The sequence below is a fragment of the Mustela nigripes genome, chromosome 6, assembly GCF_022355385.1.
Source record: "Mustela nigripes isolate SB6536 chromosome 6, MUSNIG.SB6536, whole genome shotgun sequence".
Lineage (NCBI taxonomy): Eukaryota > Metazoa > Chordata > Mammalia > Carnivora > Mustelidae > Mustela > Mustela nigripes.
The window spans coordinates 130034538-130059984 of record NC_081562.1 but is presented as its reverse complement, the minus strand read 5'-3'; the positions used below and the strand labels follow the sequence as shown (position 1 = coordinate 130059984).

General features: G+C 37.1%; 1 protein-coding gene and 1 pseudogene across 1 annotated transcript in view; both read left to right on the top strand.

Moving 5' to 3' along the window:
• The window catches only part of MALRD1 (MAM and LDL receptor class A domain containing 1), a 751478-nt gene that overhangs the window by 530997 nt on the left and 195034 nt on the right, over nucleotides 1-25447 (top strand). The window contains 1 exon segment of the mRNA XM_059404562.1: nucleotides 22648-22805. Coding sequence (XP_059260545.1) covers nucleotides 22648-22805 — 158 coding nt within the window.
• On the top strand, nucleotides 16506-16603 carry LOC132020987 (U6 spliceosomal RNA; annotated as a pseudogene).

Below are 25447 nucleotides of genomic sequence, written 5' to 3'. Positions count from 1 at the left end.
TTCAGTCTGGGGGATATTACCATCTCACTCTGGTCTCTAATAGAGTAGAGGGAGACCCTCATATTCATTCACTTGGAAGGTTGGGGCTTGGCCAAGGATATGGAGTTAGAGATACGGAAGCCAGCCTTCACTCACAGTTTACCAGAATGCTCACTCTGATCTGATCTTACTCATGTACACTCATGCACTCATACACATGAGAAAGATAATAATTGTACCATAACACATTTTTTTAAACCATCACATTTAAAATCTGATCATTGGACCAGCAGTTTTTGAGATATTCCAGGAAGCAGGGGAGAGGCCAATCGGATCAGAATGAACGGATAAAACAGTAGAAATTCCAGCCCAGGGAAATATGGTTCACTGTAGGTCTTCCCAAGGAAGCTGTATAAATAGTCTAAAATCAAAGTAAAAATACTGTTATGGACAGGATTCTGTCTCTCTAAAATTCGTACGTTGAAGCCCTAACCCTCAGTGTGACGACATTCAGAGTTGGGACAGAAGGGTAATTCACGAAGTCTTAAGTGTGGGTCCTGAATCTAATGCTGATGTCCTTAAAAAAAAGGAAGGGACACCAGGGATGTGCACACACGCAAGAAAGACCCTGTGAGGAGACAAGGAGAAGCCCCTAAGCCGAGGAGAGAAGCCTCACGAAAAACCCCTGCCAGCACCTCTTGGACTTTCAGCACCTCTTGGACAGAAATGAGAAAATCACCTTCTGTTGCTTAAGGCGCCCACTCTGTGGTATTTTGTTATGGCAGGTTGAACCGATTTATACAAATACCAGGAAAGATTGTGAAGAACTCTTCAGAGAAACTCACTGGAAACCAGCACTCAGATCACCTGGCAGAGCTGGGAACTTGGCCCCACCCGTGCATTTCCTCCCGTGACCACAGAAGGGCTTTTTCTCACAAACTAAAATCAGAGAGCTGCTGGGTACAGACAAGCAGACATCTGAGTGGGGAGAGATTATCGTGAGACAATTACAATCTAAGATAAAGGCACAGTCATGTGTGGAGTTACACTGGATCAACACTGTAAATATGCAGGGAAATAAAGATAACTCCATCCAAGAATTAAAAAAAAAAAAAAAAACACTAAGGGGATTTTGGGGGGTTCAGTTAGCTGAGCATCTGACTCTTGATTTTGGCTCAGGTCATGATCTCGGGTTCAGCATGGAGTCTGCTTGAGATTCACTCTCTCCTCTCCCTCTGCCCCTGCCCTGCTTGCAGCACACACACACACACACACACACTATCTCTCTCTCTCTCTCTCTCTCTCTCAAATAAATAAATAAAATCCTAAAAAAAAAAAAAAAAAAAATTGGGGCATTACAGTTTGCCTGCCTGCTTGCTTACTTAACCAAAGAAAATGGTTCTCAGACTTGGCTGCATATTAGAATTATCTGAAGAGTTAAAAAAAAATGCAAATTATCTGCCTGTACCCACTCAGATCCTGATTTAACTGGTTAATATTGTGGCCTGAGTATCAGGACGTTTAAGAATTCCTCAAGTGATTTTAGCATGTAGCTGAAGTTGCGAACTACAGGGAGGCCTACACCCCCAATGCACCTGTAGCACACCTACTTTTCATTCTCCCGAGGGACAAGCCTTCCAGGAAGATGGTTCTCTATAAGAGCAGTGGAAATTCTCCCAAGTTGCCTACACTAAGCAATGAAAGCCTTCATTCAGAAGTTTCAATGCCTAACCAAGAGTCGGCAGGCAACCAAAGACAACCAATACCATGAAAGAGAGAAATGGGGATGTGAAAAGAGAACAATTGCCCCTGGAGGAGATGGATGGCTCGGTGTAGCGGACGTTCGTTATATTTTCTCCGTGCTCTTTAGAAGGCTGTATTTCATACTGAGCTGTAGAAGCCCCATCCGGGTGAGCTCGCCCAGCTTCTCATGGATTTAGGATGAAAGCCGCCAATCAGATACATGCCAGCAAGACCCATTATCTACCTCTCTTTACCCTAACATGCTCTATAGGACTATAACCATTTTTATGTGCAAAATGATACTAAAATATAGGAATGTATATATAATACCTATATAGTATTCCAACAATCTTATCTATACTTAATATTAATATATCTTAATATAAACTGTGTCCTATTGATCAAAAATTTAATTACAATAAGGAAATACAGTTATTTTTCATTATAAAATGCTAGTTATGAAAAAAGTAATCCTAATCTTATAGAAATATATACTGATGTGGTTAAAGGAGATGTAATTGATATCCAGCATTACTTTCAAATTAGTGGTGTTAAGGAAGTAGGTGTTAAGACAACAAAATTGACCACGGATGAACTTGTCGGAGCTAGGTCTTGGGTTGGGGGAAGTTTATTATGCTATTCTTTCTACTTTGGTAGAAGTGTGAAAGTTTCCAAAAACAAAATTGTTCCCTCAAGAGATGAGTGTGACTTACCCAAAGTGAAAAAACTGACAATATGATGTCTAATGTGAAATAAGAACTGAGTAATCAGAAAACACCGAGAGAATTGTCAACAGGTAGAAGTTGAAGACAACAAAAATGATAATAACAGAAATAGTATCTTCGCTAGATCCTCCAAGGACACTGAGATATATCAAAGGATTTAATTTATAAATCTGCCTTTTATCTAATCACTTACTAATACACTGGCATTTATTATGATACCAGTTCAGAAGAGATTTCTGTTTAAAATTGGATACCTTCTGGATACACTAAGAGGAGTTAATTCTTAATATACCATAATAATAATAATTACATTAAAGTATGAGAAGAGTGTTAAAAAGAAATGTGATTTGTGTGATGCTTCAACCATCACTTTAAAGGTACATGTGACGAAATGGAAGATAAAATTATATGCATTGGCATGGTAAAAAAATGTTTTTCTCCCATTCATTCATTTCACAAATGATGAGTTCATTTTTTGCCAGCCACTATTTTAGGTATTTAGAATACTTGTAGGTCAGATCGGAGAAGGATCTCTGCCACCTCGTGGCTAATGTAACAGAAAGGGATAGAAAATCAGTGTCAAGCATTATAAATTAAAATAATGGGGGAGAAAGGAAACAGAGCAGTAAAAGAAGGATCAATCAGGAGAGGACCAGTGCGGGGTGGTGTAGGAATTATGGGGGTATGGGGAGGAAGTAAGTTAAGGAAATTTTCATGTGTAGCCACTAGAAGGAGGGGGCCTGGTGTTCCTGTTTTCAGTTTTATAAAGGGCTGAATGGATGTCAAACAGTCGCTCTTCTTATCCATTCACTCAAATCCAAACAAATAATTTTTTTTTCAGACAAAAGAAGGAGAAATTCCAGAGCGATCTAGAGAAAGGGAAGTAACAGCAGTTAAATATTTACTAAGAGTCAGGCAGTGTAAAAGGTGATATAGATGTTATCTCATTTAATCTTTAAAACATTGTGACATGGAAGATGCTAAATTCTTAGAAAGGTTAAAAAATTTGATCAAGTCATGGGTATGACTGAGCTGGAGGATTTGAATATCAGACTGTGACTCAAAAGACTTTGTTCTATAGCCTACACTGTCCCATATAATAGCCAGTAGCTACACAAACTACTGAGCCCTTGAACTGTGGCTGATGCAAGTTGAGATGTGCTATAAGAATAAAACACACATTGGACTTCGAAGATGTAGTATAAAATATATATATATATATATATATATATATATATATATATATATAAAAGAATTATCATTTATTTTTTATTTTTTTAAACATATAATGTATTATTAGCCCCAGGGGTAGAGGTCTGTGAATTGCCAGGTTTACACACTTCACAGCACTCACCATAGCACATACCCTCCCCAGTGTCCATAACCCCACCACCCTCTCACCCCGGCTACCCTCAGTTTGTTTTGTGAGATTAAGAGTCTCTTATGGTTTGTCTCCCTCCTGATCCCATCTTGTTTCATTTATTCTTTTCCTACCCCCCCAAGCCCCCCACACTGCATCTCCACTTCCTCATATCAGGGAGATCATATGATATCAATAATTATTTATATATTGAAATAACACTTTGGATTCGTGGGTTTGATAAAATATATTACAAAATATATACAGAATAAAATAAATTACAAAAAATTCACCCATTTCTTTTTACTCTTTGAAATGTGACTACTGAAAATACTAAGACTACATAAATGGCCCACAGTGTGTTTCTGTGAGACAGTCCTATTCTGTATTACACTGCCCACACCATAGGGAAGGCTTTCCTGTCTACAAAGGGAATAAAACATTAGAATCAACTAAAGAAATACTGGAAAGTGCCCATCTCTGGATCTTTTTAAAGATGTGCAGTCTCTTGGTTATGAATTCACACACTTCCAGCTGGGACCTCCAAAGATGATCTATTCACAGGTTCCAATCTGGTTTAAGTGGAAGGTACTTAGAAAGCAAAGCAGTAACAATTATAATAATTTAATCCAATTTATTATCTTCAGAATATTTCATTATGTATATTAACAAAGTACATCCACTAAATAGTTAACACAGTCTTCTTATGATATTAGCAATTTTCATGTCCAAAAATAATGCTTTTTGGCATTATTGCTCAAATATGAGAGTATCTTCTTCCATAATTTTCAGGTCAATTATTCCATCATTTTACAAGTATCCAGGCATTATAGTTTCCCAAAAAGGAATTCACCAAACTCCTATGTATTTGTTGACTTTATTTCTCAGTAAAATAATGAACCATTAAACTTAATCCTTTCTGTCTTCTCAAAAACTTTTCTTTTTGTATTTATTCCTTTTTTCTAAGTATCCTTAAACTGCCTATTACTATTATCATACTTTTTGCCTTTAAGCATCACAGTTTTCTTATCTTGAAAAAAAGAAATCTAACCTCAATTTCACTTCTAAGTACTATTGTTTTTTCTTATATTTCAAAGATGAGACAATACAAAAAAGTGTTTATACTCTCTACTACCCTATATATACTTTCTTTGGTTCCCTGCAGTTTATCTTCTGCAAAAATATTATTTCCTCAGCAAATAATTTTTGGCCGTCCACTCTGGGTCATGGATCTAAACACTTTAGTGACTCACATTTACCAAACACACCAGCTCTCATGGGGCTTAAGTACTAGCTCCTTTGAGGACTTTATGATTTCGTAATTCTTCTTGCGTTATTCTGATTCTTCTCATGTTGCACTTGGCACTACTGCTTAATGCGCAGCTTCCTGGAAGTTCTCACCTGCAGTGGACTGTGATATATTTCCTAATATGCGTCTTTGATGCTTTTTCTTTTTCCTTGTAAAACCCAATTGTGAGTCTTACTCAGTATTCCTACTTTAACTATTTTAAATCTCTTCCTACACCTGTTGATTGCACAGAGTTTTCATTCTCTCAGTGTTCAAAATTTGCTAATTTCTGCATGCCTCTGGTCTCTATTTCCATGTTCTAATCTCACATTATCTGTTATCAGTGGGATAATTTCCAGTGTCTGCAAGTCACGTATCCAGACTCAAGCTTACCTTCCATTCAGAAAGGATCTCCTCCTGCTGCCCCTAATATTTCTGTTATTGACATTATTGTTACTTAACACAAGTCTTTCTCAATTTCTAATTCATTGAACTCTTCATTCTCAATTTACATGTTTTTACTTGGCATTTTCACTTCTGTCATCACAAGTGCCCGTTGGGCTCTTGTTGCCAGTGTCAAGAAAACTCATCACCAGTGCAAATACTCTCCTAAACCAGGCCACTCTTCTCACTGACACAGAATTAATGTTTCAGGATGGGGACTATTAGTCCTGAAAATCATCAGAAGCTCTCCGTTGACTTTTAGGGTAGCATTAAGGGCTTTCTATATTCTTCCCCAAGTGACATTTCTGATTTTAATTCTCCTACAAACACTTGTGTTCTTGTTCCTCAAATGTGCTCTGGGAGTTATAAATGTCATCTTTTGGTCATATCACTGTGTTAGCGTGGCTTGTAATTTTTTTTATTGATAGTGGATACAGTGTACCAGGTAAAAGGAATCAAGGTAAAGAGGTCTTCGGTGTGAACTTTTCTGTCTATCCGGTAGGAAGTAAGGTCATTTACTATTTACTGTTGGCTGGAGCTATAGGAGTCAGAAGGTTTTAACGTCTACTGGTGTCCCCCTTGGCTTCTCCCTTGTCTTTTGGTTTCCCTAGTGAATTTCTTTTTTTTTTTTTTTAAAGATCTTATTTACTTATTTGACAGAACAAGAGAGTGTGCATACTGGCACAGGAAGGAGGGGCAGAGGGAGAGGGAGACTTCCCATAGAGCAGGGGGCCCGACGCAGGGCTCCATCCCAGGACCCCGTGATCATGATCTGAACCAAAAGCAGACACCTAACGGACTGAGCCCCCAGGCACCCCTCCCTAGTGACTCAGTAAGCTCTGAGAGAGGGTGTCCTTTCCGCTGCAGCCTCCACTGGAATATAGGAGCCTGTGGATGGGGTGGGAAGGTGAAGAGGTGTTGAGTGTGAAAGTCAACGGCACTAGGAACCCTCCATAATCCTGTGATCTGTCACAATCTTTCAGTAAGCCTGTGCTCTTTTACTGTGCCCTTGACAAGTACTTCTCAGTTTTCCCTCTCTCTTAGGGGATAGGAATTCTAGACCTTTTTAAGAAAAATAGGCATACTTCAAAATGGCTACTTTTCCTCTCTCCCAGAAAGAAACAGAGGGGATTTTTCTCCCGTCTTCACTGTGGGAACTTGGTAGGGCTTCTGGAAATCAGACTTTGGGGATGCCCATAAGACTTGTCGCCATGGAGTTCCCCTCTCCCGAGCTTCTCCATGCTGAGCCTCCGGCAGTCTGTTCATTGCGGTTTCCCTTTTCCTCACCCAGGGCCGGCTCCATCTGTGGTTCCTGCTCCTGCGGTTTTGCTCCAGTGAATTGTGATTCTCTGTATCTGCCTTCCTGTCTCCAGTGGTTTTCCCTGTGATGTCTACTCTAATTCTCTCATAGATATAAGAAGAGTTTTTGATTTTTTTTTAGTTTGGCTTTTTTTGTTGTAAAGATGAGGCTGTGCCTCTAAGCTTCTTACATGCTAGACTAGAAACCAGGAAGAACCTCTTAGTGATTTTTTAAGAATGAACTTTTGCCCCTCTAACCTACTTTCTTTGCCTATTACCATCTCCATTATATTCCTTAATATCTTAATATAATGATAGGTCTCTTATAAATTCTTTTCTTAGTCATCCAGTTTAAGTCATCTTTTATTAGATGAACTAGATGGCATTTACAGCCTATGTCAATATTTGGCATTAAAGGCTCACCATAACCCCAGTGAGCTGTATATTATTATTATTATTACCGCCCATCTGACAGAGGGTGGATATGAGACACCGTGAGGATTCAGTGATTTTCCCAAAGTCACAAAGCTTGTAAGTACCAGTAAGGTAGTCTGGCCTGTAATATGTCTTCTAAATAGTACGTACTGCTAGCTTTCATTGTCAGATTCTTTTGAGTATGTTTCATGTGTTCTGATCTATAACTTGTCTTTCTCCCTAACATCCAAATGTTAGGGACATGGCACCTTCCTTGTAGTAGTCATCCAGTCAATAACTTGTGATTGATTGTCGTTTTTTTTACTACTAGAATCATCTTTCGATCTATTTTTTTTTAAATTTCCAGGAGAGTAGCACTAATTTACACCTTTGTTCTAAGCACTTTCCATGTAGTGTATCCTTTAATCTTTACCACAACCCCATGAGGTAAGGTACTGACTATAATTATCTCTTCATGCTTCTGATCCTGAGAATTTCCATAGGCTGCCCAAGGTCACATACCAAATAAGTGGTAATGTCAGGATTTGAATGGAAGCCAACAGCTCAGGTACCTGCAGGCTTAACCATAGGGCCAGCCAGCCCAAGGTTTCTGCTCATTACATATTCATTAAAATAACCTGATGACACTGTTTTCTGTTTCCGTGAAAGGAAATTCTTCTGTTCTTGTTTGCTTTCCACACTCTTTCAGGTAAAATGGGTCTGAAATCTAAACAAAGTCAAAGTTCATACCATTTATCATTTAACTAAAGGATTTATGCTTTATTAGTTCTCCCTTCCTATATGACAAGGAAACAAGTTTTCTTTTTAATCTCAATTTGGCAAATAAAATCAAGTTACACAAATGCTATTAAGCAAATGCTTGTTTCTCTAGACATCTTGACAACAACACATAAAAGAGGTTCTTCAGCGTTCCTGCATTATGAAGATTAAGAGAGTCAGAATCCTTTGTCTCCAGCTACATTCCTGAAAGTGCCAACAACTCCATTCATAAGGCACCTTCATGGGATTGAGGTATACTTATCCCTGAGCAAATTAAAATCTCTTAAAATAAGGTGACTATATCCCTACAATGAATAGATTGTGTTTTGGCGTGTCTCAGTGTTAAGCTTCATTTTTAGATTAGGTTAGTGATTACTGAAGGAAACAGTTCATAGCACCAAGATTTGGTAATAATAAATAGCCTTACAATGAGATAGCCTGTTTTTTTCTTAATAAGTAATAATTATTCTTAAGAGGAGTAATGCCTGAAGAATAAACTGTTAGAAAAGGTAGAAATAAAGAAATGCCAAATCAATTCATTGTACAGCCTTTCAAAAAGCAAATAGAAGTGATGTAATGACAGACATTTTCATCAAATGCCATGAAAACATTTCATTTGACTTCAGAGGCACTGGATCTGTGGTTGCCATTTTGACAACTTTAAGGAAAACTTTTGTTCTCTCTCTGAGCATGTTTACATTTCACAGTCTTTAAAACTTGCAGACAGAAAGAGAATGAGGGCATTTCAGCTGATAATCATTGTGCCCCCTCCCCTTTCTTTGTAGAGTGAGGGACCGGCAGAAATTACAGAGGATGTGGACCCAAGCTAAGTAAGTCTAACTCTGAACAAGGGGGCATTTGCTATTTTGGAAGAGAGGCATATTGAATCACATTTTCAAAAACCATTAGGCAGCTTTATTTTATGAGCAAGGGGGAAAAAAACCAAAAAGACTAAAATTGCTTACAATTTAAAGCGGGAAGTGAATTCAGATCACTTGAAGTGGGAAATTGTCTTTTATGGTTTGACCCTAGTAGAAGTGAGTATGATTCTTCCGAGGGCACTGGAGCTGAAAAAATATAGCTTTCTTTGGAAAGTATTAACTGTCTTTTTATAAAAGAAATGTCAAATTTATTATGTTATGACATAATGACTCAACGAAACATTTCCAAAAACTCAAGATTGTAGCTAATCACATCGAAAGGACAAATTAGAGTCTCTACTGCATGCCAACACCAAAGTGAAAAAGAATGTCTGTGAGGCACACTGTTGGATTCTGAATGTGGCTAATGTATTTTGGCTCTCTCCTGTCAAGTAACAATGGAGAGCCGAACAAAGTGATGCTGAATTTATAGTCTTTGACACTAAGTGGCTCCAGTTTTTGAGAATGTGTGTAATTCTTTAAAGAGTGTCTAAGGTAAAAATTGAATATTGATGAGAAACTTTTTTCCAGTGCCTGATTGTAATTAATTAACATATGACATATAAAATCTGTATGCTAGGAATCCTAAGAACTTATAATCCTAAAACCTGTACCAACAAAATTGAAGTGTTACACTGAAAGGTACAGAAAATATCAGGAGGCAGAGTGTAGAGAGAGGTAACATTCAGACATATTTAGTAAGTGCCCACAATCCGGAGTACTGCTTCTGGCAGTATTAAAGTTTTACAAACCTAATTAAAGGCATTCTAATATAATATATGAGAATTAATTTACAATGGCCAACAGAAAGCCATAAAGCAGTTTAAAATCAGACCGACAATCAAAAAAATTTGCTTCTGTAAAAATCTGTCCCATGACTGTTGGGAAAAGTAGGGATTGGGAAAAATAAATGTAGAATTGGAAATGAAGGTGGTTGATCATTCCACAGAGTCACATGTAAACAAAGTCAACTGGTTCAATGATTTACCATTAAATTCTAAATATGTTGTGGCAGTTGAGACTTTTAAGCTTTCTTATCTGCTTTAACAAATTCTGAACTTCGTGTGGGAAGCTTGTTTGACCTTCCCCAAGGATTTTGCTAGATATAAATAGGTAGTTCTCAATGAAGCAACCTAAAATTTATAAATGTTTGAAAGTAGGTCTAGTCTGAGCTTGCTAGATAAAGAATGAGTCTATTTCTGAAAATATAATTCAGTGTAAGGTTTTGTAACTTTGTGATATAGTACATAGTTCCTGGATAATTCACATATTTCTATTAATAATCTCAAGAGGCTAAGCAACTTTTCACCTTTGTGATTCTCAGGAAAAAATATGGCATTGCAACAAGTCTATTCCCCTTACAAAGTCAAGCTTGGATACTAGAGTTCTAGAATTAAAAATACCAAAATACCAAATTTGCAATGGTTGCTTCTAAATTTCCAGGCATAGTTTTCTATTCTTAAATTTTAAAATGGTTAAAAGTTCACATTTGCATGCATTAATACATCAGCCAGGAATTGACTTTCTGACTTTTGTGTTCCACTGCAGGATGCTGTAAGACCAAATTGAATATGCAAATCAGGAGAGGCTAGGAGGGGTACACTTTGAAAGCTCACCCACAGTCCCCTAACTAGTAATTGGAGTTGCTTACCTTTGATGTTGAGCCCTACAAAACATTGCCTTATACTGAAATAAATATGCTGCAGTGAAACATCCTGGATATTTATCATCCCCCATGAATTACTTTTTGTTTACATTAAGTTTCATAATATATCCCTAAAATGCAAACATTATATTGTTCTACATTCCTTTCAATGATGTCATATCTTTGCTAAGCTGATTTATGGTAGTTGCTATGATTAAAGTAAGTACTGGGGAAAACAAAAATGGGATAGGAAATGAAGGTGGTGATGTTCAATGTAATTTCAAGGTTTGAGACTTTGGGCAGTGCCTAATGAATACACTCTCTAGTGGAAAGTAATCGTGGTTATTTAAGAATTGTTTTGTTTTTTTTCAGTTTGTATGTATTAGTTTTTCGAATGCCCGCGGTATTGTTAGTATTTTAATAGGCTTTAAGTTGTTTGGACTTAAGGACTTAATAACAAAACCAAAATATTGCTTTCCTCCTGGGGTGCTATGAAAAAATTATTGAGATCCTGAGGATGCTGTGGCTGGGGTTCCACGAGGAGCCTATAGGCAATGACTAAGGCTGGAGAATTTGGTTAGGCTGTATTCATTTTGTTGTGCAGACTTAAAACCTACCTTTAAAAAAGAAGTATCACATGATTAAAATTACTCAAAAGAAACATCTGAGTTAGTAAAGGATTAGTGTATTTATGTAGTTAGAAGAATAAATTTACCAAAATACAAGGTTTTAATTCAGAATTTCTAGTTTTAAAATGGATTAAGTTTATGCCAGTGGACACAATCAGTTCTTTTCTCACTGCTCCAAATGTTTGACATTCAATATCAGGTTAGTAGTACAGCATGGAAATATGTATATTTAAAGTCAGGGTTAAACATGATTTGCTTTTGAGATGGAGGTATATTACTTCTCATTATATATGTCATACTATTTAAGAGCTGAGCTATGAAATACAGAATAGTTTCATACACACCTACTGACCATTAATTTTTCTTATTTGGAACTAGGTCAAGGCTATTTCTTCGCATCCAGTATAGTATGACTAGATTCCATGCTTTCATCTTAACTGTATACATTATTATTATAGTGAGTTGGACTATACTATATTTTCTTTATTCAGGATAACATTGTAAGGTTTGTCTGATATTGTTCTCCAAGTGCATTGGGAATCCTTACAGACATAAAAGGCAATAAAATGAGGGAACACCTAGATCTTCTTCTTTAATCCGAGAATGTAGATTTAACAAATGTGTGTTCTTAATGAATAAGTCACAGTTTGTAGGAGATGTGACTGATGGCGTGTAGGTCTATCGTGGCTGCACATGCCACATGCCTGTCTTCCTGTTCCAAATAAGAAAACAAACACGTCATCCTTGCAAAGGAATATGAAAGCAAACTTTTCTGTGGCTGACTTAAAATATTGTGCACAATTTTCCTAATCCAATGTTAGCTAGTACATGTATTTCATAAAACAGTGAGGAGAGAAAACAGTTCAATGGTGCAAGCCATGAAACTTAACAGGTTATTTCCACTACTATTTTATATGGAGGAAAATCTCGCAGCATCCATTCACATATCATATTCCTTGGTAGTTTTCTTAAGATTTTTTTTTTTTTTTTTTTTTTTTTTGGTGAGACTTTTATAAAGTGTTCTAAGTGAACGGAAATATTTTCAGTAAGGAACCTAAAAAGAAAATAGGGGCGCCTGGGTGGCTTAATCAGTTAAGCATCGAGCCCCTGAGGGTTGTGAGATTGGAGCCGGCACATCCAGCTGGAGCTCAGTGGGGTGTCTGCTGGAGAGTCTCTCCCTCTGCCCCTCCCCGCACTCACTTGTGCACAGGCACATGTTCTTTCTCTCTTTCTCTTAAATAAATCATTAAAAAAGTAGATGTGAGTCCCTTTCAGTCTCTGGTCTGGCAGGTAAGGAGCTAGGAAGTCATCATTTCTTTCCCCATAATAAGAAAAAAACCAAAAGCTGAACAAACTAAAAATCAACAACTCTTTTTAAATTTATTAGAGAATTAAGAGCTCCACACACACACCACTGCCCCCAAACTGGAGACAAGCAAGTGGAAATGGAGAATCACAACTTACTGGAGCAGATGCTCCAATTAGTATGGGGCCAAACAGGAGTCCAGACAGGGCAGGACATCCTCACCAATTACTGATGGATTGCTGCAGGTTCAATGTGGATGAGTTGGAGAGCTAGTCCAGGGGGTTTCAGTGTTAGGAAGCCCCTACACTTTTGTAAGTTTTACCTTTAGGAACCCTGTCAGTTTTTCACAGTGAAGATCAGAGGAAGCTCCTCTCTGCTTTCAGCAGGTAGAGGGAAGAAATCACCATTTTGAACATTTTCCAGAACTTTCTTTTTTTCATAACAAACCTGCCCTCAAGAGAAACTATTTTATTAGCACCTAACGGACCTAAAAACACAAAACAAAACAAACAAACAAATAGACAAAAACAAACAACTGACCTAAGAGATAAGAGATGGGAGAGTTTACTGGGAAAATAATCTTGTATGTTTCTTACACTACTCATGAAGTGGTATCATGATATTTTAAAGAGGACTTGGATTAGTGGTAATGTATATTGCAAACTCACTGTCAACCCCTAGAAAAGATTAAAAATATATATGTAATTGGTATGCTAAGACATGATAAAAAAATGAAATCATATGAAATGCTCAATTAAGATCAGAGAAGACTGAAAAAGAGTGAAAGAAAAAGAGAAAGAAAAATACCAGTGAATAGCAAATTCTAACAAATAAGGTAAATGTTAATCCACCTATATCAATAATCAGCTTAAATGTTGCTAGTCTATCTATATTCACCAATTAAAAGACTAAGAGAAGATTAAAACAAAACAGAAGAACCATGTATTGTCAGTAACAAACCCATTTCCAGTATAAATACATTGAATGAATGAATGGGGAAAAAAGTGAAAGAATGGAGAAAAATATTAACATTAATTTCAGACAAAGAAGACTTCATAGGAAGGAGAACATGGAGGGATAAAGAGGATTAACAAATGATAAAAAGGTCATTACTCTAAGAAGACAAAACATCCTTCAGTGTGTAAGCCCTTAACCTCAGAACATCAAAATACACAAAGCAAACCTAATAGCACTGCAAGAAGAAAAAGAAGAATCCACTACTACAGCTGGAGACTTCAGCACCCCTCTGTCAATAGTAGGGCCAACAGGCAGAAATCAGTAAGGACATAGTTAAGCTGAGCAGCACCATCAATCAACTGGATACAACTGACATTATAGAATCCTTCAACAACAGCAGAATATACATTCTTCACAAGCTCACATGGAACATTCACCAAGATAGCCCACATTTGAGCCATAAAACACATCTTAACAAACTTAAAAGAAATCCTACAATGTGAGCTCTCAGAACATAATGGAATTAAGGTAGAAATCAGTAACAAATATTATTGGAAAATTCCAGAAAACTTGAAGATTAAATGGGTAGATTTCTAAATAACATAACAAACCAAAGAAAAAAAACCTCAAAGGAAATTTTCAACTATTGTCAATTAAATGAAAAAGCAAATATAACTTATAAAAATTTGTCAGATTCAGTGAAAATGAATAGAGGGAGATTTTTAACAACAAATGCATACATTAGGAGAAATATTTAAAACTGATAATTTGTTTGAAGCCTAGGAAACTAGGAAAAGAAGAATAATTTATAAAATTGAAATCAGGAAATCATTAAGCAAATAATCCAGTTAAGAAATGGGCCAAAGACATGAAAAGACATTTTTCTGAAGAAGACATGCAGATGGCCAAAAGATACATGAAAAGATGGTCAATGTCACTCATCCTCAAGGAAATACAAATCAAAACTAATATCACTTCACACCTGTCAGAATGACTAAAATTAACAACACAGGAAACAGCACATGGGGAAGAATGTGGAGAAAAGGGAACTTACACTATTGGTGGGAATATAAATTGGTTCAGCCACTGTGGAACATAGTACGGAGTTTCCGCAGAAAGTTAAAAACAGAACTACCCTATGAGCCAGCAGCTGTACTACTGGGCATTTACCCAAAGGATACAAAGTAAAGATTTGAAGTGGGGCTCCTGGGTGGCTCAGTTCATTGAGTATCTGATCTTGATTTCAGTTCGGGTCATGATCTGAGAGTTACGGTCAGCAGGGAGTCTGCTTGAGATTCTCTCTCTCCCTCTGCCCCTCCCCCTGCTTGGGATCACTCTCTCTCACTCTCTCATTCTCTCTCTCTCTCTCTCTCTCTCTCAAATAAATACATTTTAAAAAATACAAATTCGAAGGGGCATCTGCCCCCTGATGTTTATAGCAGCATTGTCAACAATAGTCAAATCATGGAAGGAGCCCAAATATCCATCCACTGACGAATGGATAAAAAAAGTGAGATAGATGAATAGATAGGTAGATAATGGAATATTACTCAGCCATAAAAAATAATGAAATCTTGCTATTTGCAAGAATGTGGATGGAGCTAGAGTGTATTACGCTAAGCAAAAGAAGTCAGAGAAAGACAAATACTATATGACTTCACTTATGTAGAATTTAGGAGACAAAACAGATGAACATAGAGGGAAAAGAGAGAGGGAGGCAAACTGTAAGAGACTTTTAACTACAGAGAACAAAGAGGGTTGCTGAGGGGAGGTTGGTTGGGGAATAGGTTAATTAGTGTTAGGTATTAAGGAGGGCACATTTGATGAGTTCTGTGTAAGTGATGAGTCACTAAATTGTACTCCTGAAACTAATATTACACTATTATGTTAACTAACTCGAATTTAAGTAAAAACTTGAAATTATAAAAATCAAAATAAATCATAGGTAAAATCAAAATGAAAATCTAGTTTGTTGAAAAGATTAATAAAATTGAAGATCTTCTAGATACATAAACCTAAACAGAAAACACAAACTGCTAATTATCAGAAATTAAAGGGGGAACCATCATTACTTAAATGATACAAAAATGATAGTAGACACTAAATGATAATAGAAATGGTACTAAAGTGATAATAGGCACTAAAATGACACTAAAATGATAATAGAAAAATATTATGTACAACTGAGTGCCCACAAATCTGGTAATCTAAGTAGACCAATTCTTTCAAAGACACAAGCAACCAAAATCACATGAGAAATAGATAATCTAAACAAGCTTGTAACAAAGAAATTGCTTACAGGGGTGCATGGGTAGCTCATTTGGTTAGATGTCCAACTCTTGATTTCAGCTCAGGTCATGATCTCAGGGCTGTGGAATTGAGCCCTACTCATGCTCCACATTCAAGCAGGAAGCTTGCTGGAGATTCTCTCTCTCTCTGTCTCTCTCAGCACCACCCCCCACTTCCACACACTCAGGAACTCTCAAATAAATCTTTTTTAAAAATTGAATACCTAATTTAAAATATTCCAAATCAGAAATCACTAGACTTGACTGGATTCACTTGAGAATTCTCCCAAACATTTAAAGAGGAAATGAAACCGGTTATATATAGTCCAGAAAATACAAACAAAAGGAGCATTTTCTGCCTTGTTCTAAATCAGACGAGGATTTGAAATAAAAAACAAAGACATTACAAGAAAAGAAAACTACAAATCAGTATCTCTCATCAACATAGATGCAACAGTTCTCCACAAAATATTAGCGGATCCAATCTAATGAAAACATATATATGCAGCACAACCAAGTGGAAATTATTCAAGTATGTCAGACTTGTTTTATATTTGAAATTCAATTAATGTAATCCATCACATCAACAGAGTAAAGCAAAAAATTAAATGATCATGTCAATAGATGCAGAAAAAACATTTGAAAAAATCCAAACATCCATTTGTGATAAAATACCTCAGTAAACTAAAAACTGAGGTGAACGTCTCTAACTTGATAAAGAATATCTTGCTCCTGCAGCACATACTGAAATTGAAATGATACAGAGATGATTAGCATGGCCCTTCCACAGGATGACACATGAATTTGTGATATATTCCATATTTTTATGGTGACTGTGGTTGATAATACTGTATTATATACTTGAAATTTGCTGTGAGAGTAGATCTTAAGCATTCTCATACACCTACACACACACAAAGTAAATATGTGAGGTGATGCATGGATGAACTCCTTTGTGAGAAGCCTTTCAAAGTGTGTACAAATGTCAAATCATCATGTTGTACACTTCAAATGAATTCCAATTGTATTTGTCAATTATGCTTCAGTAAAGCTGAAAAAAGATATCTACAGAAAACATACAGCAAACATTTATAATTGTGAGAAATTAGGTACTTTCCAGGTAAGAGCAGAGTAAGGCAAGGCTGTCTGTTCTCACCACTCATATTCAACATCATCCCAGAATTCCTAGTTAATACAGTAAGGCAAGTGAGGAAAACAAAAGATTACGAAGATAGATAGCAAGTTGTGTTTGTTTGCAGATGACATGCAGTTATATACCATGAAGAAAACTCTTGGAATTAATAAACAGTTATAGCAATGTTGTCAGATACAAGGTTTGTACACAAGTGCCATTTACTTTATTATATGCTAGCCCTGAACAATTAGAACTTGAAATTTAAAACACAATGATGATTATATTAATACCAGAGAGAGAGAAAGAGAAATACTTAAGTATAAATATTAACAAATAAGTACAGGTTCTACATGAGAAAAAAATATAAACTCTGATGAAAGAAATCAAAGATCTAAATAAACTGGGAGATATTCCATGTTCGTGGACAGGAAGAATAAGTATTTTGAAGCTGTCCATTCTTCCCAATTTGATGTATATGTACAAGGTAATTCCAATCAAAATTCCAGAACATAATTTTATAGATAGCAACAAACTGATTCTAAAGTTTATATGGAGAGGCAAAAGACTCAAATAGCCAACAAAATATTGAAGTATTAAAAAAAAAAACAAAGTTGGAGGAAGTATAATACCTTATTTCAAGACTTACTATGAAGCTATAGTAATTAAGACAGTGTAATATTGGAAAAATAATAGATAAATAGAGAAATGGAACAGAACAGAGAGCTCAGAGATAGACCCATATGAGTAAGATCAACTTATATTCAACAAATGAACAAAGGCAGTTCAACAAAGAATGGATAGTCTTTTCAATAAATGGTATTAGAACAATTGGACATCCATATGAAAAAAAAATCTAGATACAGAACTTAAACCTCTCATGAAAATTAACTCAAAATGGATTATAGATCTTAAAGTAAAATGTAAAACTGTAAAACTCCTAGAAGACAAAATAGGAGAACATTTAGGTGACTCTAAGTTTGGTGATGAGTTTTCAGATACAATACTAAAAGTTTGAGTTGTGAATGAAAAAATTGCTGAGTTGCACTTCATTAAAATTAAAATTTCCACTCTGCATATGACACTATTAAGAAAAATAAAACTTAAGCCACAGACTTGGAGAAAATAGTTGCAAACACATATCTGAGAAAGGACTGTGTCCAACATGTAAAAAGAATTCTTAAAACTTAACAGTAAAAAAGTAAAAAATTAGACAAAAAATCTGAACAGATACCCACTGTAGAACATAGATGGCAAATAAGTATAAGAAAAAATGCTCCATATTATATGTTATCAGGAAAATGCACATTGAAATGACATTGAGTTGAAATGAAATACCATGGCATACCTAGTATAATAACTAAAATCCAAAACACTAACAACATGAATGCTGATGGGGATAAAGAGGACAGGGGACTCTCCTTCCTTGTTGATGGGGCTGCAGAATGGTACGGCCAACGTTGGAAGAAGAGTTGGCATTTTTTACAAAACTAAACATACCATAAGATCCAACAGTTGTGCTCCTTGGTATATACACAAATGAAAACAGGCTTACACAGAAGCATGCACACAGTTGCTATAGGAACTTTATTCATAATTGCTAAAAGTTAGAAGAAACCAAGATATCCTTCATAGGTGAATGGATAAACACACTGTGGTACATCTATACAAAGGAATTTTATTCAGTGATAAAATGAAGTAAGCTATCAAGCCACAAAAAAGATATGGAAGATCCTTAAATGCATATTGTTAAGTGAAAGAAGCTAACTTAGAAAGGCTACATACTATATCATTACAAGCATATCATACTCTGGAAAAGGGAAACCAGCGGATACAGTAAAAAGATCAGTGGTTGCCAGGCATTTGATGGGGGAGAGTGGGAGGAAGAGATGGAGAGGGGCTGCATGGGAGATCTTAAAGCACAGAAACTCTCCTGCACAATAGAGCAGTGGTGGACATGTCGTTATGCATTCGTCAGAGCCCGTGGAACACACAAGGGAATGAATGAACCTGACGTAAACTATGGACTTCAGTCAATAATAATGCATCAGTATAGGCTCATTCAGTGAATGTAACAAAGTACCACACTAATGCCAAGTGTTAATAGTGAGCAAATTCCATGTACTGGGGAGGTTGGAACTCTGTAATTTCTCTCAACTCCCTTTTTTTAAGTGGATACAAGAACAAGTAACCCCTTAATGATTTCATGAGGATTCCAACCAGCCTGTCTTATTAACCACATATTTATATTTACTGGCAATCCATTTGGTGAAATAATGGTATTTGTGAACAAGAACAGGTGAAAAGTTAAACCATTAGAGGGCGTGAATGTGATCATCTAACTCTTTTGCAATTCTCTTTGGCTACTTCTGTTCTTAACTCTATTCAAGGGAGTAATGCATGCGTCTTCCTTGCATTGAAGAATACAGTGCCACAGCATCCCTTCCTGATCAAAACTCTTCAAAGTGTAGGGATAGAGGGCACATACCTCAATATCATCAAAGCCATCTATGAAAAACCCACCACAAATATCATCCTCAATGGAGAAAAACTGAAAGCTTTTCCGCTAAGGTCAGGAACACGGCAGGGATGTCCATTATCACCACTGCTATTCAACATAGTACTAGAGGTCCTAGCCTCAGCAATCAGACAACAAAACGAAATTAAAGGCATCCAAATCGGCAAAGAAGAAGTCAAATTATCACTCTTCGCAGATGATATGATACTATATGTGGAAAACCCAAAAGACTCCACTCCAAAACTGCTAGAACTTATACAGGAATTCAGTAAAGTGTCAGGATATAAAAACAATGCACAGAAATCAGTTGCATTTCTCTACACCAACAGCAAGACAGAAGAAAGAGAAATTAAGGAGTCAATCCCATTTACAATTGCACCCAAAACCATAAGATACCTAGGAATAAACCTAACCAAAAAGGCACAGAATCTATACTCAGAAAACTATAAAGTACTCATGAAAGAAATTGAGGAAGACACAGAGAAATGGAAAAATGTTCCATGCTCCTGGATTGGAAGAATAAATATTGTGAAAATGTCTATGCTACCTAAAGAAATCTACACATTTAATGCAATTCCTATCAAAGTACCATCCATCTTTTTCAAAGAAATGGAACAAGTAATTCTAAAATTTATATGGAACCAGAAAAGACCTCGAATAGCCAAAGGGATATTGAAAAAGAAAGCCAACGTTGGTGGCATCACAATTCCGGACTTCAAGCTCTATTGCAAAGCTGTCATCATCAAGACAGCATGGTACTGGCACAAAAACAGACACATAGATCAATGGAACAGAATAGAGAGCCCAGAAATAGACCCTCAACTCTATGGTCAACTAATCTTCGACAAAGCAGGAAAGAATGTCCAATGGAAAAAAGACAGCCTCTTCAATAAATGGTGCTGGGAAAATTGGACAGCCACATGCAGAAAAATGAAATTGGACCATTTCCTTACACCACACACAAAAATAGACTCAAAATGGATGAAGGACCTCAATGTGCGAAAGGAATCCATCAAAATCCTTGAGGAGAACACAGGCAGCAACCTCTTCGACCTCAGCCGCAGCAACATCTTCCTAGGAACAACGCCAAAGGCAAGGGAAGCAAGGGCAAAAATGAACTATTGGGATTTCATCAAGATCAAAAGCTTTTGCACAGCAAAGGAAACAGTTAACAAAATCAAAAGACAACTGACAGAATGGGAGAAGATATTTGCAAACGACATATCAGATAAAGGACTAGTGTCCAGAATCTATAAAGAACTTAGCAAACTCAACACCCAAAGAACAAATAATCCAATCAAGAAATGGGCAGAGGACATGAACAGACATTTCTGCAAAGAAGACATCCAGATGGCCAACAGACACATGAAAAAGTGCTCCATATCACTCGGCATCAGGGAAATACAAATCAAAACCACAATGAGATATCACCTCACACCAGTCAGAATGGCTAAAATCAACAAGTCAGGAAATGACAGATGCTGGCGAGGATGCGGAGAAAGGGGAACCCTCCTACACTGTTGGTGGGAATGCAAGCTAGTGCAGCCACTCTGAAAAACAGCATGGAGGTTCCTCAAAATGTTGAAAATAGAACTGCCCTATGACCCAGCAATTGCACTACTGGGTATTTACCCTAAAGATACAAACGTAGTGATCCAAAGGGGCACGTGCACCCGAATGTTTATAGCAGCAATGTCCACAATAGCCAAACTATGGAAAGAACCTAGATGTCCATCAACAGATAAATGGATCAAGAAGATGTGGTATATATACACAATGGAATACTATGCAGCCATCAAAAAAAAATGAAATCTTGCCATTTGCGACAACATGGATGGAACTAGAGCATATCATGCTTAGCGAAATAAGTCTATCAGAGAAAGACAACTATCATATGATCTCCCTGATATGAGGAAGTGGTGATGCAACATGGGGGCTTAAGTGGGTAGGAGAAGAATAAATGAAACAAGATGGGATTGGGAGGGAGACAAACCATAAGTGACTCTTAATCTCACAAAACAAACTGAGGGTTGCTGGGGGGAGGGGTTTTGGGAGAAGGGGGTGGGATTATGGACATTGGGGAGGGTATGTGCTTTGGTGAGTGCTGTGAAGTGTGTAAACCTAGTGTCACAGACCTGTACCCCTGGGGATAAAAATATATGTTTATAAAAAATAAAAAATTATATAAAAGAAAAGAATACAGTGCCATAGGAATAAAGGTAACAACATATATACTGATACCTCAGAAAGTACTAAATTCACCTGACAACAAGTTCTTAAATAGGAAAGCTTCATAAAAGAAGCCTCTTGTACTATTAATGTACCATTGATGAGTGAAAACCATATATCTCAGTAACAGGACTAAAATGTCCGGGGGGAGGATATTTTAATTAGAAAATACTTTAATAGCTTTGATTTAAAACTGTAAATAAACATCTAACCTAAGAAAGCATACACACACACACACACATATATATGTTAGTACACAATGTCATTTACTTTATTATATGTTATCACTGCAAATCAATCAATCTATCTATCTATCTTTCTATCTATCTTCATTCTTTCCTAATAAAAGCCATGCAGAGGACAGTAGTTATGATGAATTTTGACAGTGATGTCTGTAGAAAAAAATCCATTTGTGTTTCAATGGAGAGATCTTTCATGTACGGCTGCAGTTGAAGAGAATAGACGTTATCGCTCAGCATGGTGACTTTCAAGTTTACATTTCATTTACTCTTACTGCCATTCGCTACTACTTTGGTCATTGTGGGAATCAGAACAACTGGAAATGAGATACACTATCAATCAGCCTCCAATACCCCATGTCCCTGCTGTACACACAGTATACAAAATATTTTCCTAACTTGAAATAGACAGACAGGTTTGAGCAAATTAGAAGAAAAGAAATGTACCTAAAGAGTGAGCTCAGATATTTGATCACTTTTGGTCAGAGTCACATACTCAGGTGAATTTTGTGAATCATGTAATCACAGTGACATTCTTTTTTCTCCTTCTCCTTCTTCCTCTTCCTCTTGTTTTTTCTTTTTGGGTCAAAAGAATGAAACATCATTGATTTGTGACTCCACAGAAAGAAAATGACATGTGTGTGTTTGTGTGTGGGTGGGAGGCATGAAGTTTGCTCATGGTTTAAATATGTTCTGCCTCATGCTATGGCACCTATCATTGTGCTGAAGGAGTTGTATTTGTCTATTTCAAGGGAGCGGCCAGCACTTCCTGTATGTCAGCTCATCTGGACACAAAGAAGGACACACGGCAAGAATCACTACTTCCCAGGACTTTCCAGCAAGTCTCGGAATATGTGCTGTTCGGTTCTGGTTCTACATGGTTGATCCCAGGAGTATGGGGGTATTAAAGGTACGAAAGGAAGGCAGGAAGTCATGTGTTTAAACATTTTGTTTTTTTAAATCATACAACATGGGTGTTAAGTCCATTAATTTCTCATTTCTTTCTGGGACAGTGGGACTTTGGCCAGCAGTGCTGTCATTCATCTTAATCTCATTCAAGATTTATCTCATTCAAGGCAGCCACCTGAACTCAATTATGGTGTGTGCTATTGAAAACATCATCTAGAGATAAAAGAGGACGGGCACATTCTCATGCATCTTCTACTAAAAACTTAGAAAAAATGCAGAAATGTGATGGCAGGGATAATGATAAAAAGAATTTTCTTCCCCAGACAAGGTAAAAGCAAAGAAATTTACAATTTTAAGCATCTTTCAGCTTACCTGAAAAATAACATTGTCTGCTCCATTTTTGACTAATTTAAGACAAGAATCTGCATCAGATGCAAAAGTCTTTGAAGAAGCAGGTTACTGCATTTTTACTTTTCATTGTCTGGAATATCCGTAAGCGTTTCAATCAGCCTGAAACAATTTGGAAATCCTGATTTCTAATGGTAAGATTTATATATCAGAACACAATACCTGGTGTTACTGCTTTGTAATTATACAACTACCTGTTGTCTGAATAAAGACAATAGGAATCTTTGTCTGTATCTCAAACATCATCCCTTATAAACAGTAGCAGTTACTACTGGGTATTGTGAACTTGTATCTGCTCTCTGCTTTAATTCCACCATTCATCTCATGAGTTAGTATATTCACCCCAATTTTATAGTTTAAAAACTGAGGCTCAACATGGTTTAGTAACTTTTCTATTACAAAATCAATGAAAAATCTGATTTCAAAAATCTGACATCCCTTACCCTGCATGGTTTCACAGGTGTTCTGCAGTCTGTGGAAGAAGTCTAGGGAGGAACCTGGGAACAGAGAGAAAGGGGAAAAAAGGGCCTTATTCATTCTAGCCAGCAATAGAAAAGAGAGCTCTTCAAGTAAAAATGCAAACATGCAAAGAAAGTAGAGAATTTGTACTGATTTCTCCAGGCACGTCTGTTTTCCTGAAAAGCAGTGGATATAAACAACAGAGAAAGATCATTTTTAACAGTTTAGAAACAAGTAAATGAAGATCCTTTGACAACTTTGGAATTTTTTTCATAGTTTTTAGATACAGTACCTGAAACCTCAGCAGATTAGCCTATTGCTTATGGTCGATTTTACTTAGGGTAATTTATAACTGCTAACCTTAGACAGACTCCACAGCGCATTATTTCTACCGATGTTTTAAATGCAGCTTGCTGCGGTAAAAGAGGACGCAAGTCCGTGGTGGTTATTTATGGAAGTAAATACCAAGGGAAAGGCCAAGAGACCTTTCAACAGAACATGAGTTGATGTCAGTCACTAACTCTCAGAATGTTGCTTCCTTAGTTCAAAAAGAGCATCCTTACGTCTCTGAGCTCCTCACCAGCTGGTTGGTCAGACCGAATATTTTTGCACCCCCCACCCCCACCCCGGGCAGTTCATTTGTGAGCTTCTGAGGCAACTACTTAAGTTACCCATTGCTTTGAGCCATATTTCGGGAAACATGTAAACGTCAAAAAGAAATGTTGGCCTCCACTCTTGATTTTTGATACCTAGCTTTTGGTGACTTTTGGTTTTCCTAACCAGAGGCAGCAAGTACGCATGGCGATGCTTTTATGCTCCGGTGTTCAGAGAGGTCTACTGGGAAGAATAGTGCTGGGGGATTAGCAGGACATCTGGTTTGTGAAGCGGAATCACTCTCCCCCACTCCAGACCATCTTGGGGTTGACGGTCACTCTAGGTTTCTTGCATCGCCTCCACAGCTGACCCAGATCATAATCTTCTCCAGTAGTTGGTGATTTGTCTTTCTTCTGTTTTACAAGTCATAAGGAGATAGACTACATTTGCGCTCTTGGAGACCATCTTTCCCCAATGTGGAGAGACAGACTGAGAAAGAAGCTAACATAAGAAGGACTCCAACTAAAAAAAATATGAAGAAACAGAACAGTATTTGTTCTGTTTAAATCCTGGATCCTACCTTGTCTGAGCCCGTAAAATTCTCTGTTACTTGCTACTGAAAAGTCCTAGGCTTTACAGAAATCTAAAAGAAGCCATTTTCATAATGTATCCTTATGTCATTGACAAACATAAGGGGCAGGTCTCACTTTCTCAGCTATTGGTCTAGAAAATTCTATGTATGGTTCTGGAGCACATGGTACATCATAATTGTTCTAATCTGAAACCATTTCTTAAATTGATTGCAAAAATCCTTTAGAAAAGGTATGGCAAAATACCCCCCCAGGGTGAAGTTATAGTAGAGGGTCCTGGAAATAGCTGGGCATTCTTAGGAGAGATTTCAGATTGTAGTTTGTGGTGGAATGCTTTCTTGTCAGCACACATGTTATGCAATTGTATTAAGTGCTGTGCATCCCCAGCCCTTCTGTGCTTTGTTCTGTACCCAAGAGAACTACACTTCCCAGGCTGCTTTGCTCTCTGCTTTCCCGGATAGGTTTGGCCAGTGCTTTCCATTGGCCAAAGACAGGAAAGCAGGAACACAAGCCTTTCTTCTCTCCCTATCCCTTTCTCCCTCCCTCCCCCCATTCCTTTCCATCCTCCTCCTCTCCTCTCCTTCCCCCTCCC